General features: G+C 42.1%; 1 protein-coding gene across 1 annotated transcript; it reads right to left on the bottom strand.

The window, feature by feature from the left end:
* Positions 1–16168: 16168 nt before the first annotated feature.
* LOC138441657 (olfactory receptor 10H1-like) lies at positions 16169–17101 on the bottom strand. Its single transcript, XM_069592755.1, has one exon. The coding sequence runs from the start codon at positions 17099–17101 to the stop codon at positions 16169–16171; it is 933 nt and encodes a 310-aa protein (XP_069448856.1).
* Between the last annotated feature and the right edge of the window lie 513 nt (positions 17102–17614).

Raw genomic sequence — 17614 nt, 5'->3', positions numbered from 1 at the left:
TGACCAGTTGGGTGTTGGAGAAATATGAACAAAGGGCTGGTATAATAATGTCTATCTCCTTAGAAGTCTTGTAAGGATGTAGGTTTGTGAGTATACCCACACTTCATAGAGTTTGATACATACTGGCTATTTGTTTCACCTCAATTTTTTTGTCTCCCTCTTGCACAGACTTGAGCCATCATGATCTCTTTTTTATACCTCACGTGATAAAACCTGTTTCATCATCTATGCCTTAGAATTGTAATCTATCTATAAGCAGACAGGGAGCATCAGATGGGTGTGGGGGCACTGATGCAGGTGGATTGTCTTGAATGGGCAAGCTAGAGAAGATTTTCATATAAAATAAAAATAAAAAGATTAATGTGAAGCCGATAATATTGGGTCAGCCAAAATGGTCATAAGAAGTTACAGAAAACCTAAAGGAGCATTTTGGCCAGCCCAGTAAGTACCACCCAAACACTAAGCAGTTTTGTGTATGAAGCACTGTGTCCAATGTCTTTTTTAAATTTTTTTTTCTTGGAGGTGGACCATTTAAAACTCTTTATTCAACTTGTTACAATGTTACTTCTATTTAATGTTTTGATTTTATGGCTGCAAGATGTGTGGGATCTTAGCCCCATGACCAGGGTTGAAACTCACAGCCCCTGCACTGGAAAGGCAAAGTCTTAACCAGTGGGCCACCAGGAAAAGTGTGTCAGTCACTCAGTCATGTCTGAATCTTTATGACTCCATGGACTGTAGCCCTCAGGCTCCTCTGTCCACGGGATTCTCTAGGCAAGAATACTGGAGTGGGTTGCCATTTCCTTCTTCAGGAGATCTTCCTGACCCAGGGATGGAACCCTGGTCTCCTGAATGGCAGGCAGTTTCTTTCCCATCTGAGCCACCAGAGAAGTCCCCTCCAATGTCTTTTAATTGTCATCATCTTAGTTACAACACATGTAAAACAAGAAAACTGTTTCCAAGATATAGGTTTGCTATTTACATTTCCATACTATCTCTGGAATGGATAGACCTAACAGAGGTTTTCTGTCTTGAGCTGAGCTGAGTGAAGTAGGTCAGAATGCAGGAGGAAAGGAAAAGAGAATGAACTAGTGAATGGGAATCTTTTAAATTCTTCTGTAAAATACATTGGATAAATAGGAAATGGGGGACTTCCCTGGTGGTCCAGTGGCTAAGAATCCACCTGCCAACACAAGAGACATGGGTGTCATCCCCAGTCTGAAAAGATTGCACGTGTCATGAGGCAGCTGAGCCTTTGCACCAGTTACTGAGCCTGCGATCTAGTGATGTGGGCCACAACCACTGAAGCCCATGCACCTAGAGCCTGTGCTCCGTGACGAGGGAAGCCACCTCAGTGAGAAGCCCAGGCCCCACAGTAAAGAGCAGCCCCCACTCACCGCAACTAGCAAAAGTCTGCAAGCAGCCGTGATGACCCAGTGCAGGCCATAAATAATTTTTTTTTTGAAAATAGGAAATGGGGTCAAATCTGGGAAAGAGAGAGAGAATGAATCTGTTGGTAACAGGTCTAATTGCATATGAGGAAGAAGAAAGAGAGGAAACGTAAGGGATTTAGAAAGGGAACTAGAGAGGAAGAGGGAGTGAAATAGGAGAGAAAGAGAGTGAATGAGAGGAGGGAGAGAGAGAAAGGAGGGGGAAAGTAAAAAGAACAGAAGGGTCAGTTCTTAAGAACCTAAAATGTGTTAAAAGGATGTTTCTAGCTGACATATTATGAAAATTCTTTTTCCCCTTTCCTGCACATACATTAAGTAAAATATTAATTTCTCATGAAATTGATTGTGTATAAGTTGTTTCTCTTTGGGGTGTATGTTCAAGGGTAAAGTGCTATCTGAAAAAGGTACAGATGTCCAAGGCTACTTTTGGATAATCCCATTATGTAGATGAGAAATGTGGGTGGAGGTCACACAACTGGTAAAGACTTATGGGGGGACCTCACTGGTAGGCCAGTGATATAGTCCTCCTTCCAATGCAGGGACGTGGGTTCAATCCTTGGTTAGGGAACTAAGATCCCACATGCTTTGGGGCAACTAAACCCATGCACCACAGCTAGGGAGCCTGCATGCTGCAATGAAGACCAAACACAGCCAAAATAAAGGCAGGGGGCGGGGGAGTGCCGGACGGATTCATGGGGAAGTTTAGATCTATCTGATTCCCATGCTGATGTTTGAGAATGATATGACTGAGGAATCAGGAAGGAGGCTTTCCATGGGATGTAAAGTTTTAACTTGAAGTGAGACCAGACCTCAAGTTGGAGACAGAAGAGATTTTAAAACAAGGATCTTAAGAATATCTATCATATATTAATCAAATTAACAAAGATCAAACACAAAGAACAAATATTAAAAGAAGCAAGGGAAAAACAACAAATAACACACAAGGGGATTCCCATAAGGACAACAGCTGATCTTTCAATAGAAACTCTTCAGGCCAGGAGGGAATGGCAAGACATACTTAAAGTGATGAAAGACAATAACCTACAGCCCAGATTACTGTACCCAGCAAGGATCTCATTCAAATACGAAGGAGAAATCAAAAGCTTTACAGACAAGCAAAAGCTGAGAGAATTCAGCACCACCAAACCAACTCTCCAACAAATTCTAAAGGATATTCTCTAGACAGGAAACACGAAAAGGGTGTATAAACCCGAACCCAAAACAATAAAGTAAATGGTAACAGGATCATACTTATCAATAATTACCTTAAACGTAAATGGGTTGAACGCCCCAACCAAAAGACAAAGACTGGCCGAATGGATACAAAAACAAGACCCCTCTATATGCTGCTTACAAGAGACCCACCTCAAAACAAGGGACACATACAGACTGAAAGTGAAGGGCTGGGAAAAGATATACCACGCAAATAGAGACCAAAAGAAAGCAGGAGTGGCAATACTCATATCTGATAAAATAGACTTTAAAACAAAGGCTGTGAAAAGAGACAAAGAAGGCCACTACATAATGATCAAAGGAACAATCCAAGAAGAAGACATAACAATTATAAATATATATGCACCCAATATAGGAGCACCGCAATATGTAAGACAAATGCTAACAAGTATGAAAGGGGAAATCAACAATAACGCAATAACAGTGGGAGACTTAAATACCCCACTCACACCTATGGACAGATCAACTAAACAGAAAATTAACAAAGAAACGCAAACTTTAAACAATACATTAGATCAGTTAGACCTAATTGATATCTATAGGACATTTCACCCCAAAACAATGAATTTCACCTTTTTTTCAAGTGCTCATGGAACCTTCTCCAGGATAGATCACATCCTGGGCCATAAATCTAAACTTGATAAATTCAAAAAAATCAAAATCATTCCAAGCATCTTTTCTGACCATAATGCATTAAGATTAGATCTCAATTACAGGAGAAAAACTATTAAAAATTCCAACATATGGAGGTTGAACAACACACATCTGAATAACCAACAAATCACAGAAGAAATCAAAAAAGAAATCAAAATATGCATAGAAACTAATGAAAATGAAAACACAACAACCCAAAACCTGTGGGATACTATAAAAGCAGTGCTAAGAGGAAAGTTCATAGCAATACAGGCATACCTCAAGAAACAAGAAAAAAAGTCAAATAAATAACCTAACTCTACACCTAAAGCAACTAGAAAAGGAAGAATTGGAGAACCCCAGAGTTAGTAGAAGGAAAGAAATCTTAAAAATTAGGGCAGAAATAAATGCAAAAGAAACAAAAGAGACCATAGCAAAAATCAACAAAGCCAAAAGCTGGTTCTTTGAAAGGATAAATAAAATTGACAAACCATTAGCCAGACTCATCAAGAAGCAAAGTGAGAAAAATCAAATCAATAAAATTAGAAATGAAAATGGAGAGATCACAACAGACAACGCAGAAATACAAAGGATCATAAGAGACTACTATCAGCAGTTGTATGCCAATAAAATGGACAACGTGGAAGAAATGGACAAATTCTTAGAAAAGTACAATTTTCCAAAACTGAACCAGGAAGAAATAGAAAATCTTAACAGACCCATCACAAGCACGGAAATTGAAACTGTAATCAGAAATCTTCCAGCAAACAAAAGCCCAGGTCCAGATGGCTTCACAGCTGAATTCTACCAAAAATTTCGAGAAGAGCTAACACCTATCCTCCTCAAACTCTTCCAGAAAATTGCAGAGGAAGGTAAACTTCCAAACTCATTCTATGAGGCCACCATCACCCTAATACCAAAACCTGTCAAAGATGTCACAAAAAAAGAAAACTACAGGCCAATATCACTGATGAACATATGTGCAAAAATCCTCAACAAAATTCTAGCAATCAGAATCCAACAACACATTAAAAAGATCATACACCATGACCAAGTGGGCTTTATCCCAGGGATGCAAGGATTCTTCAATATCCGCAAATCAATCAATGTAATTCACCACATTAACAAATTGAAAAATAAAAACCATATGATTATCTCAATAGATGCAGATAAGGCCTTTGACAAAATTCAACATCCATTTATGATAAAAACTCTCCAGAAAGCAGGAATAGAAGGAACATACCTCAACATAATAAAAGCCATATATGACAAGCCCACAGCAAACATTATCTTCAATGGTGAAAAATTGAAAGCATTTCCCCTAAAGTCAGGAACAAGACAAGGGTGTCCACTTTCACCGCTACTATTCAACATAGTTCTGGAAGTTTTGGCCACAGCAATCAGAGCAGAAAAAGAAATAAAAGGAATCCAAATTGGAAAAGAAGGGGTAAAACTCTCACTGTTTGCAGATGACATGATCCTCTACATGGAAAACCCTAAAGATTCCACCAGAAAATTACTAGAGCTCATCAATGAATATAGTAAAGTTGCAGGATATAAAATCAACACACAGAAATCCCTTGCATTCCTATACACGAATAATGAGAAAGTAGAAAAAGAAATTAAGGAAACAATTCCATTCACCATTGCAACGAAAAGAATAAAATACTTAGGAATATATCTACCTAAAGAAACTAAAGACTGTCTTTTCACCTTGCTGATATTTTCCTTTGTTGTGCAGAAGCTTTTAATTTTAATTAGATCCCATTTGTTTATTTTTGCTTTTATTTCCAGAATTCTGGGAGGTGGATCATAGAGGATCCTGCTGTGATTTATGTCTGAGAGTGTTTTGCCTATGTTCTCCTCTAGGAGTTTTATAGTTTCTGGTCTTACATTTAGATCTTTAATCCATTTTGAGTTTATTTTTGTGTGGGGTGTTAGAAAGTGATCTAGTTTCATTCTTTTACAAGTGGTTGACCAGTTTTCCCAGCACCACTTGTTAAAGAGATTGTCTTTACTCCATTGTATATTCTTGCCTCCTTTGTCAAAGATAAGGTTCCATATGTGTGTGGATTTATCTCTGGGCTTTCTATTTTGTTCCATTGATCTATATGTCTGTCTTTGTGCCAGTACCATACTGTCTTGATGACTGTGGCTTTGTAGTAGAGCCTGAAGTCAGGCAAGTTGATTCCTCCAGTTCCATTCTTATTTCTCAAGATTGCTTTGGCAATTCGAGGTTTTTTGTATTTCCATACAAATCTTGAAATTATTTGTTCTAGTTCTGTGAAAAATACCGCTGGTAGCTTGATAGGAATTGCATTGAATTTGTAAATTGCTTTGGGTAGTATACTCATTTTCACTATATTGATTCTTCCGATCCATGAACATGGTATATTTCTCCATCTATTAGTGTCCTCTTTGATTTCTTTCATCAGTGTTTTATAGTTTTCTATATATAGGTCTTTAGTTTCTTTAGGTAGATATATTCCTAAGTATTTTATTCTTTTCGTTGCAATGGTGAATGGAATTGTTTCCTTAATTTCTTTTTCTACTTTCTCATTATTCGTGTATAGGAATGCAAGGGATTTCTGTGTGTTGATTTTATATCCTGCAACTTTACTATATTCATTGATGAGCTCTAGTAATTTTCTGGTGGAATCTTTAGGGTTTTCCATGAAAAGACAGCCTTCTGAATGGGAAAAAATAATAGCAAATGAAGAAACTGACAAACAACTAATCTCAAAAATATACAAGCAACTTATGCAGCTCAATTCCAGAAAAATAAATGACCCAATCAAAAAATGGGCCAAAGAACTAAATAGACATTTCTCCAAAGAAGACATACGGATGGCTAACAAACACATGAAAAGATGCTCAACATCACTCATTATTAGAGAAATGCAAATCAAAACCACAATGAGGTACCACTTCACACCAGTCAGAATGGCTGCGATCCAAAAATCTGCAAGCAATAAATGCTGGAGAGGGTGTGGAGAAAAGGGAACCCTCCTACACTGTTGGTGGGAATGCAAACTAGTACAGCCACTATGGAGAACAGTGTGGAGATTCCTTAAAAAATTGCAAATAGAACTACCGTATGACCCAGCAATCCCACTTCTGGGCATACACACCAAGGAAACCAGAATGGAAAGAGACACATGTACCCCAATGTTCATCGCAGCACTGTTTATAATAGCCAGGACATGGAAACAACCTAGATGTCCATCAGCAGATGAATGGATAAGAAAGCTGTGGTACATATACACAATGGAGTATTACTCAGCCGTTAAAAAGAATTCATTTGAATCAGTTCTGATGAGATGGATGAAACTGGAGCCGATGATACAGAGTGAAGTAAGCCAGAAAGAAAAACACCAATACAGTATACTAACACATATATATGGAATTTAGGAAGATGGCAATGACGACCCTGTATGCAAGACAGGAAAAAAGACACAGCTGTGTATAACGGACTTTTGGACTCAGAAGGAGAGGGAGAGGGTGGGATGATTTGGGAGAATGGCATTCTAACATGTATACTATCATGTAAGACTTGAATCGCCAGTCTATGTCTGACGCAGGATACAGCATGCTTGGGGCTGGTGCATGGGGATGACCCACAGAGATGTTATGGGGAGGGAGGTGGGAGGGGAGTTCATGTTTGGGAACACATGTAAGAATTAAAGATTTTAAAATTAAAAAAAATAAAAAAATAAGAAAATAAAAAAGAATATCTATCATATATGAGTGCTTGCAGTTTGCCATACATTGTGGTAGGATTTCATATGCATTAGCTTCTCAAACTCACAAAATAAATCCATATATACCTGTATTTATGGGCTTCCCTGATGGCTCAGGAGGTAAAGAATCTGCCTACAATGCAGGAGATGCAGGTTAGATCCCTGGGTCAGGAAGATCCCCTGGAAGAGGAAATGGCAACCCATTCTAATACTCTTACCTGAAAAATAAATCCCACAGACAGAGGAGCCTGGCAAGCTACTCTGTGAGGTTGCAAAGAATTGAGCACGATTGAGCGACTGACGCATGCACACGTTATGTTACACCCACATCTATTATTACCCATATTTTTGAGTGGAGGAAAATTAGAATCTGATTGATTGAGCCACAGGCTTCCTTCCCAGGTGGCTCAGTAAAGAATCCTCCTGCAATATAGGAGACCTGGGTTGTTCGATCCCTGGGTCAGGAAGATCCCCTGGAGAAGGAACTAGCAACCCATTCCTGTACTCTTGCATAGGAAATCCCATGGGCAGAGGAGCCTGGTGGGCTACAGTCCATGGGGTCATAAAGAGTTGGACACCACTTTTAGCAACTAAACAACAACAACAGCATAGAGTTGAGCCTGCAAAAAATGAGTGACCTCTATTCAGCCACCTTATAAGCAAGAGGTAGCTCCTACTTGACTCTCTATCAGCTGCTTGCTCCTTAAGTGGAAAAAATAGAATTCATTAAATTAGAGCTGGGGCTCAGAGGCATTCATTTCTTAGGGTTATGAGGAGGAGAGGCCAGTCGGTTCCAGGAAGGGATGAAAACCTAGATTGGAAAAAAGAGACCAACTTTAGCAGACATCAATGACATGAAGCCAAAGCTTAAAATATGCTGCTCTCAGGCGGTTAGGAAGAAACACCAGATATGAGGGGCCCAGGGAGACAAGTCTTAAGTTTAATGAAACAGGCTATATGCTTTTTGTGTTTGGTTTTGTTAGCAGGTGTATTAATATAAAAAGAGTGTTGTGTTTAAATACAAAGTTGCTTGAGCTAAAAATAATTTTGACTCCTTTTATAAAGTCAGGCTCCTGGGTTGTATCGAAAGATTCGTGTTAGTTCATTAGCAATATTCGGAAACATCCCCTGTCTCTACTATAAATTGTGAAGAAGTCCCAAATGTTAAGGACTGCCTCTTGAAAATGTTATGTACAATGGATGATTAAGTGGCTAGCACAAGCCCCAGGGTATAGCCAGTGCTCCATGACTGATCACAAATCTGGAGACATTTTAGAATACACGGATCATCCTGGGAAATGGGTAAGAATCACACTATGTGAATATGAGAGAATTGACAGCATAGGTGACTTCTGAATTATATCCAAGAAGGGCCAGTGTGCTTCCCTGGGATCACTAAAGAAGAAAATCAACTCGTTCTAGTTTGACTAATGTCATTGCATTCTGAAATTTAATAAACTGTGTTTTTACTCCTTTACCATATTTTGTATTACTTGCTTTACAAATTTATTAATTTTTACATGGTATTAATTTAATTTACCAATAAAAAACGTCCAAAGAAGTTGAACTTAGTGAATGTACATAGAATTAAGAGTCATACTCTAGACCCCAAGGGCTGGATCAGAGCGAGAAGATTGAGGCAGGTTGATGAAAGTGCAGAGTTGTAGCCCATCTTTGTTTAAAATGCTGATACTCTGTTTGTTGTGAATTTTTTGCATTAATTTTGATTTTTAAAAATATTGCATGAAATGCGATTTTTCTTGGTCACTGAATTGTGTGATGGTCCCTTAAATTTAGTTGTCAAGGGGATTTGCTTGCACCTAGTCCTAACCCTACTAGACTTCCCCTTGTGTGTGTGCTAAGTCACTTCAGTCGTGTCTGACTCTTTGAGACCCCGTGGACTGTAGCCTGCCAGGCACCTCTGTCAATGGGATTTCCCAGGCAAGAATATGGAAGTGGGCCATTTCCTCCTCCAGGGGATCTTTCCAACCCTGGAACTGAACCACATCTCCTGCATTGGCAGGTGGATTCTTTACCACTGAGCCACCTGGGAAGCACTCTTTAAGTAAATACTGCAGAGTTTATCATCCTTGGCACTGCTGACATCTGAAGCTGGCTCATCTTTGCAGTGGGGTCTATTCTCTATGAGAGATGGACTATTTCCTGCCATATCAGTAAACAAGGAGGTCACAATCATTGGCAATTGCAGCCCTCCAATGTGAGTTGGTGAGCCCTAAAGACACTCTGGAAGGAGAAAAATACCTTCTGGCAGCCATCAGACTATACCCATTCCCTACGGTGAGCCCTATAGGAACTTATATGTAAAGATGTGAGAGCTGGGTCATAAAGAAGGTTGAGTGCTGAAGAACTAATGCTTTCTAGTTGTCATGCTGGAGAAGACTCTTGAGAGTCCCTTGGACAGTAAGAGGATCAAACCAGTCAATCCTAAAAGAAATCAACCCTGAATAATCATTGGAAGGACTGATGCTAAAGCTGAAGCTCTAGTACTTTGGCCACCTGACACAAATAGCCAACTCATTGGAAAATACCCTGATGCTGGGAAAGATTGAGAGCAGGAGAAGAATGGGGAGACAGAGGATGAGATATTTGGATGGCATCACCAACCCAATGGACATGAGTTTGAGCAGACTCTGGCAGATAGTGAAAGACAAGAAAGCCTGGTGTGCTGCAGTCCATGGGGTCACAAAGAGTCAGACACGACTTAGTCACTGAAAAACGACAACAGTGAGCCCCAAGGACGTTCAGGAATGTGAAAAACACAGGAAACTGGCCCGAGATAGGTGAGGTGCCTATGAAAGGAAAGATTTCAGTGAGCCCAGATTCTTGTATCTTCCCACACACAGAAAAGCCCTGAATTCCTTTACTTGGGATATTTGGTTTTCTTTAATTAATAATAATCTTTTGATGTTCAGACTACCTGCCCTTGTTACAAAACTTCTATATAACCTATATAACCTGTTTCCTCCCCTCACCTCCACTGAGTCATTTGCTCAAGGCCACCTGAGATGCTGCCTCCTGGGCTTCATTCAATTCAATTCAGCCACTCAGATGTGTCCAAATCTTTGTGACTCCATGAACTGCAACATGCCAGGCTTCCCTGTCCATGACCAACTGCCGGAGCTTTCTCAAACTCATGTCCATCCAGTCAGTGATGCCATCCAACCATCTCATCCTCTATAATCCCCTTCTCCTCCTGCCTTCAATCTTTCCCAGCATCAGGGTCTTTTCCAATGAGTCGGTTCTTCGCATCAGGTGGCCAAAGTATTGCAGTTTCAGCTTCAGCATCAGCCCTTTCAATGAATATTCACAACTGATTTCCTTTAGGATGGACTGGTTGGATCTCCTTACAGTCCAAGGGAATCTCAAGAGTCTTCTCCAACACCACAGTTCAAAAGCATCTATTCTTTGGCACTCAGCTTTCTTTATGGTCCAACTCTCACATCCATACATGACTACTGGGAAAACCATAGCTTTGACTAAATGGACCTTTGTCAGTAACGTAATGTCTCTGCTTTTTAATATGTTGTCTAGGTCTGTCATAGCTTTTCTTCCAGGGAGCAAGCATCTTCCACCAAATAAAACCTAAGTCTCAACTTTTAGTTTGTGACTATTTTTTATCCCTGGCCTTGACCCACTGGACATTATAGCACATCTCCCCCTCCTCCAGTTGTAACAATCAAAAATGTCTCCAAAAAGTCCCAAGTGTCCTTTGAAGGGGTCACTAGTGAGAGCTGTTGGAGTACAGGAATGAAGGGCAACCTGGCTGGTGCTCCCAAGCTGCAGAGTCACACTCCTTTTGATGGCCCTTAGCACCTGGTCTGGGCTTCCCTGGTGACTCAGAGAGTAAAGAATCTGCCTGCAATGCAGGAGACCAGGGTTTGGTCCCTGGGTCAGGAAGATTCCCTGGAAGAAGAAATGGTTGGGAAGATCCCTTGGAAAAAGGAAGGGCAACCCACTCCAGTATCCTTGTCTGGAGAATTCCACGGACGGAGGAGCCTGGCTGGCTACAGTCCATGGGGTCGCAGTCAAACATGACTGAGTGACTAACACACTAACTAACACTAGAACCTAGTCCATGTCTTGGTGAGAGCACTGACATTTCTCTGTGTGTCTTGCCACTAAGCACCATGGAAACTCTTCAAAGAGAGAGACTAGCAACAGATCTGTACTCTCAAAACTAGCACAAGAGTTGAGACACAGAAGGCCATAGGTAACTATTAAATAGCTCTTTGAAAGCTGGCATTTACTGGGTCCTTACTGCATGCCAATCGGGGTCAGTTGCCCTACATAGAGGATGTTATTTAACTCTCTGAGCCATCCCAAGAGGTGCATGTGTGTGTGTTAAGTTAAGTAGCTTCCGTCATGTCTCAATCTGCAACCCTATGGACACCAGCCCACCAGGCTCCTCTGTCCATGGGATTCTCCAGGCAAGAATACTGGAGTGGGTTGCCATTCCCTCCTCCAGGGGATCTTCCTGACCCAGGGATTGAACCCTGGTCTCCTGTATTGCAGGCAGATTCTTTACCACACAGCAACTCTCTTATTTCAACTTTTCTCTAAGTGTGACGGTTGCACGAGTGCTTCAGTCATGTGCCACTCTTTGCACTCCCATGGACTGTAGCCCTCCATGCTCCTGTGCCCGTGGACTTTTCCAGGCAAGAATACTGGAGGGGGTTGCCATTTCCTTCTTCAGGGCATCTTCTCAACCCAGGGGTCAAACCCATGTCTCTTGCATCTCTGTTGGCAGACAAATTCTTTACCATTAATGCCACCCGGGAAGCCCATTCTAAGAGGTGGATCTATCATATTGCAGGAAAGTGATGTGTAAAGGGTTGGATGGAAAGACAAACACTGGAAGCCTCAGGTGAGTGACCTTGGACGAGTCATACAACCATTCTGAGCCTCAGTCTCCCCTCTATCAGATAGAGTGGGTGTGAGTTTATCTGCCCTGATCCCTCTTTGTAAGGCTCATTCACATATGTAATGAGATAACACATGTGAAGAATAACAGGAAACCTGCCGTATATTCTGCAAAGGAGGCTGCTCAGGGTTCCCCAGTTTTGACTGCACTTGTTTCCACATCCTCACACTTCATGTTAACATGAGAGGTTTTTACCGCTCACCTTATAAAGAAGGACTGAATTCAACTTTCGGACAAATGAGGTATGGTTTACTATTCAACTTAAACGTGTGTGAGCTTAGTCACTCAGTCATATCCAACTTTGTGCAACCCTGGGGACTACAGGCTGCCAGGCTCCTCTAAGGGATTCTCCAGGGAAGAATACTGGAGTGGGTTGTCATGCCCACCTCCAGTTGGGCCCTCCTCCTACCCAACCCAGTTCTCCCGCATTGCAGGCAGGTTCTTTACTGTCTGAGCCACCAGGGAAGATCAAGAATACTGAAGTGAGTAGCCTATCCCTTCTCCAGGGGATCTTCCCAACTCAGGAGTCAAACCAGGGTCTCCTGCATTGCAGGCAGATTTTTACCAGCTGAGCTACCAGGAAAGCCCATCAACCTAAACATAAATACACATATTTTCTTTTCCTTTAACTTTGGCTACTTTGTCTAATTAATTGCTTGTGTTTTTTAATTATACTTTTTGCTGTGTATAACAGAACCATAACTAGTGTTCATTAAGTATTATAAAGAGTTATTTTTCAATAAATGCATACATCAAACTCCCACTGGCTATCTATTTTACATATGGTAATGTACATGTTTCAATGCCATTCTCTCAAACCATCCCACCCTCTCCTCCCACTTATCCACAAGTCTGTTCTTTATGCCTGTGTCCCCTTCACTGCCCTGAACATAGGATCATTGGTACCATCTTTCTAGATTCCATATGTATGCATTAATATATGATATTTGTCTATCTCTTTCTAACTTACTTCACTCTGTATAAAAGGCTCTAGGTGCATCCACCTCATTAGGACTGACTCAAATGCATTCTTTTTATAGCAAAGTAATATTCCATTGTGTATATGTACCACAACTTCCTTATTCATTGGATGGGGGGTGGAGGTGGGAGCCCCTGGTGTTCAGGAGGGAAGGGACACATGTATGCCTATGGCTGATTCATGTTGATGTATGGCAAAAGCCATCACAATATTATAAAAAATTTTCATCCAATAAAATAAATTAAAACAAAAAAGCATAAATTCATATTTGGAAATCATTTAAATACATCAAGGAAGCTTTTTAAAAATTGAGAGGCATTATGTAACAATCTAAATGGGAAAATAGCTTCAGAAAAAATAGGTACATGTGTATATATAACTGAATCCCTTTGCTGCACATCAGAAACGAACACATTGTTAATAAACTATACTGCAAAAGAAGTTGAGATATAATTAATGTATAACATTGTGTAAGTTTAAGGTATACAGTGTGCTGATTTGATCTATTTATATATCACAATATGGTTACCACTTCTTAGGGAAATTAAATGAATAGTCTTGTTTAGGCTTCAGAGACAAAGCAGAGCAGGCTTCTGACCTTGCTTCTAACCTGCCTGGACACTGCCCTGACTGGGAGTGATGGTGATGATGTTGAGCCTGCTGTGAGTGCAAGACTTTCAGCACCTTAGATGAGGGAGAAATCTTGAGGTTGTTGAGCCCTTGGAGGGGGCCTGGCCAACCAAGCCCCAGGCTTGGCAACATCGCAAGTTTTACACAACAAAACAAACAGCATTAACATGAAACCAGAACCTTAATTTGGTCACAGATTGATGATAATATCCGTTTCTGACTATCCTGGGATTATAAGCAGGAAACCACCCCACACCACCACCACCACAACTGCAGTCTTGGAAATCTCACCCAAGGAGCAGACACACTGCCTGGGACCCTTTCCCAGTTGGGATTCCAAATGTGCTGTGACACAGGGCTTCCCAGCGCTATTTAAGTCTGGATGTTGGTCAGAACCCAATTTGGTGATTCTCTGGTCTTTCTATTTCTCTTTTCGAAAGTTAGCAAGATAATTCTCTAAGAAATATTTATATTATTTATTTGTATATGAGAGTGGCTTATTTTATTAACAAATCCTTTGAACCTGAGATGAAAGTGAAGCCTTTCAGCAAAACACTGTAGTGTTTGCTAATAACACCTCTACTGTATCACATAATTGTCTCTTTTGTGTGTGTAGTGGGAATAGTGTTTCAACAACTCTGAAGTTTATAATAATATTACTGCCTATAACCACTATGCTGTTATAAGCACTATCTTGTTCACCTACCAGTTGTTACCAATCCAGGTTCTTGGACTCATTGAATTGAAATTCATTCAGTCATGTCTGACTCTTTTGCGACCCCATGGAATTCCAGGCCAGAATACTGGAGTGGGTAGCCTTTCCCTTCTTCAGGGGATCTTCCCAACCCAGGGATCAAACTCAGGTCTCCTGCATTGCAGGCGGATTCTTTACCAGCTGAGCCACAAAGGAAACCCAAGAATACTGGAGTGGGTCATCAGAAACTGAGAAGAGGTCAGACAAAAAATTCAAGCAAGGCTTTACTGGGACTCGTGCTGCAGCATTACTCAGTCATAAAAAGGAACAAAATTGGGTCATTTGTAAAGACTTGACTGGAGCGAGAGTCTAGCATACAGAGTGAAGTTAAGTCAGAAAGAAAAACCTTGCATATTAATACATATATGTAGACTCCAGGAAAATGGATACAGATGAACCTATTTGCGGGGCAGGAATAGAGAAGCAGATGTAGAGAACGGACGAGCAGACATGGAGATGGGAAGGATGTTCCTGGTGTTCAGTCGCTAAGTCGTGTCCAACTCTTTGTGACCCTATGGACTGCAGCACACCAGGCCCCTCTGTCTTCCACTGTCTCCTGGAGTTTCCTCAAATTGATGTCCATTGAGTCAATGATGCAATCCAACCATCTCATCCTCTGCTATCCCCTTCTCCTTTTGCCTTCAATCCTTCCCAGCATCAGAGTATTTTTCAGTGAGTCAGCTCTTTGCATCACGTGGCGAAAGTATTGGAGCTTCAAGCTTCAGCATCATTCCTTCCAATGAATATTCAGGATTGATTTCCTTTAGGATTGACTGGTTTCATCTCCTTGATGTCCAAGGGACTCTCAAGAATCACCTTATCCCCCTTAGTGCAAATGGGGATATTTAAACTGATGTGACCACGAGACACACCTTCATTTTGGGCTCTGCACTCACTACCCCTGGTGGCTGTGCCACTTCACACTCTTTCCACGGCAGGCAATTTCTCACGATGGGACTTTTTCCCTTGAACTAATTATACAGACTTCTCTGTCTCTCTGCAGCTGCTCGAGATTCACACTTGAAACATGGAGATTTCCTCAACTTTTTCTGAATCTGCACATTGGTGGTGGGTTAATGCTCAGTCATCAAGTCCAACCCTTTGCAACCCTCCATCGACTATAACCTGCCAGCCTCCTCTGTCCATGAAATTTTCCAGGCTAGAATGCTGGAGTGGTTGCCATTTCCTCCTCCAGGGGATCTTCCCCACCTAGGGATCCATCAAACCTGAGTTTCGTGTGTCTCCTGCATTGCAGGCGGATTCTTTACCACTATTGCCATCTGAATATTATCATTGCTAACTGCAACTGCACAGATCACCAACGCTGAAATTTAGAGTGCTCTGCTGCAATCTGGTTTAGTCTGCCATAGTCTCAAAATATTTGTGATGTAGCTACCTGTTGCTGCCTACAAGAAGGTGGAGACCTGACATCTTCCATTTATCTTGGCACTATGGGTTTATGGTGATGGGAGTAATTACACCACCCTGCTTTCTCACAGAAGAAGAACAAATTCCAAGTTAATGGTACCTGACAAAGTGCTCTGCAACAGATAAGAAATCAATGAATCTGACTTTCTGTGTATTATCATCTCATACATCTTTCCACCCTGCATATATGCATGACACTGTTTAACCATTTTTGCAAACACATAGATATAGCCTACAAATGTCCCTGTAAACCATAAAGCATCAGACAAACACAGGTTATTACATGCTTACAGGTGCCATCTCTGATGGTAGCATCAGATAATCCAATTTAGTCAGTTCCAAGAAATTCCTCGCAGATAATCTCATTTTTTCTTCTGGCTAGAGCTTGCTGAGGAAGGTCTTCTTCACTGCTTCCTTCAGCTCCTTGTTCCTGAGACTGAAGACGATGGGGCTCAGGAAGGGAGTGAGGACCGTGTAGGTGATGCCCATCAGCGTGTCTCCTTCCAGAGACTGGGGACCCTTGGGCTTGAGGTAGATGACAGAGGCAAAGCCGTAGTGCACAACCACCATGGTGAGGTGGGACACACACGTGGAGAAGGCTTTGTGCCGGCCCTCGGCTGAAGGGATCCTCAAGATGGCGGCCACGATGAAGGCATAAGAGAGCAGGATGAGGAGACCACAGCCCAGCAGGGCAGCGATACACACCAGGCCCACACCCATGGCCACGGTAGAGACGTTGTCCCCACAGGCCAACTTGAAGAGAGGCAGCACATGGCAGCCAAAATAGTGAATCTCATTAGACCCACAGAAAGTGAGTTGGAAAATGGAAGATGTCACCACTAGCCCAACAACTAAGCCTCCAGCCCAGGACCAGGCCACCAGGCAGGCGCAGCCCCGGGGGCTCATGAGCACGTTGTAGCGCAGGGGGTGGCAGATGGCCACGTAGCGGTCATAGCCCATGACGGTGAGCAGGAAGGAGTGGGTGAAGCCGGGCGTGAAGGAGAAGAACATCTGGCTGGCACAGGCCCTGAAGGAGATGGAGCGGTAGGTGGAGAGCAGGTCGGCCAGCATGCGCAGGATGATGGCGAAGGTGTAGAGGACCTCGGAGGTGGAGAGGGCGCACAGGAAGAGGTACATGGGGGTGTGGAGGCTGCGCTCGCTCCAGACGGTGGCCATGATGAGCAGGTTCCCCAGCAGCGTGAACAGGTACATCAGCAGGAAGAGCAGGAAGAACATCAGCTGAAGGTGGGGGAAGGTGGAGAAGCTGATGAGGATGAATTCAGTCACTGCTGAGAAGTTGGCTCCCTGCATGGAGACTGTACCTGAAGTAACATGTGATGTGGAGAAGTCAGCTACTGGATGGAGGGAGGTTGTCAGCTTCCATCACTCCTGGCTCTGCCCCAGGGGCTGCTCCTGATAAATGACAAATGACATTGGCTGAGTTCCTACTCTGGGCCTCCTACAGTTTAATCTTCTCATCAGTGTAGTGGGGGAGGTGCTGTTTTGATCATTCTCTTGAGTATCTTGAGACTACCCATTGAGAAAATTGGAAACAGTCTAAGAAACTTGTTTATGGTAAAGCTTTCAAAATGGTAGAACCCATGACTGGCTGTCCCCAAAGTTGCTACCTTTCTATCCCCAATGGCACCCCTCTCCAGTACTCTTGCCTGGAAAATCCCATGGGCGGAGGAACCTGATAAGCTGCAGTCCATGGGATCGCTATGAGTCAGATACGACTAAGCGACTTCACTTTCACTTTTCACTTTCATGCATTGGAGAAGGAAATGGCAACCTGCTCCAGTATTCTTGCCTGGAGAATCCCAG

This window comes from Ovis canadensis, chromosome 5 (genome assembly GCF_042477335.2).
Source record: "Ovis canadensis isolate MfBH-ARS-UI-01 breed Bighorn chromosome 5, ARS-UI_OviCan_v2, whole genome shotgun sequence".
NCBI classification, from domain to species: Eukaryota; Metazoa; Chordata; class Mammalia; order Artiodactyla; family Bovidae; genus Ovis; species Ovis canadensis.
This window is presented reverse-complemented; position numbering and strand designations above follow the sequence as displayed.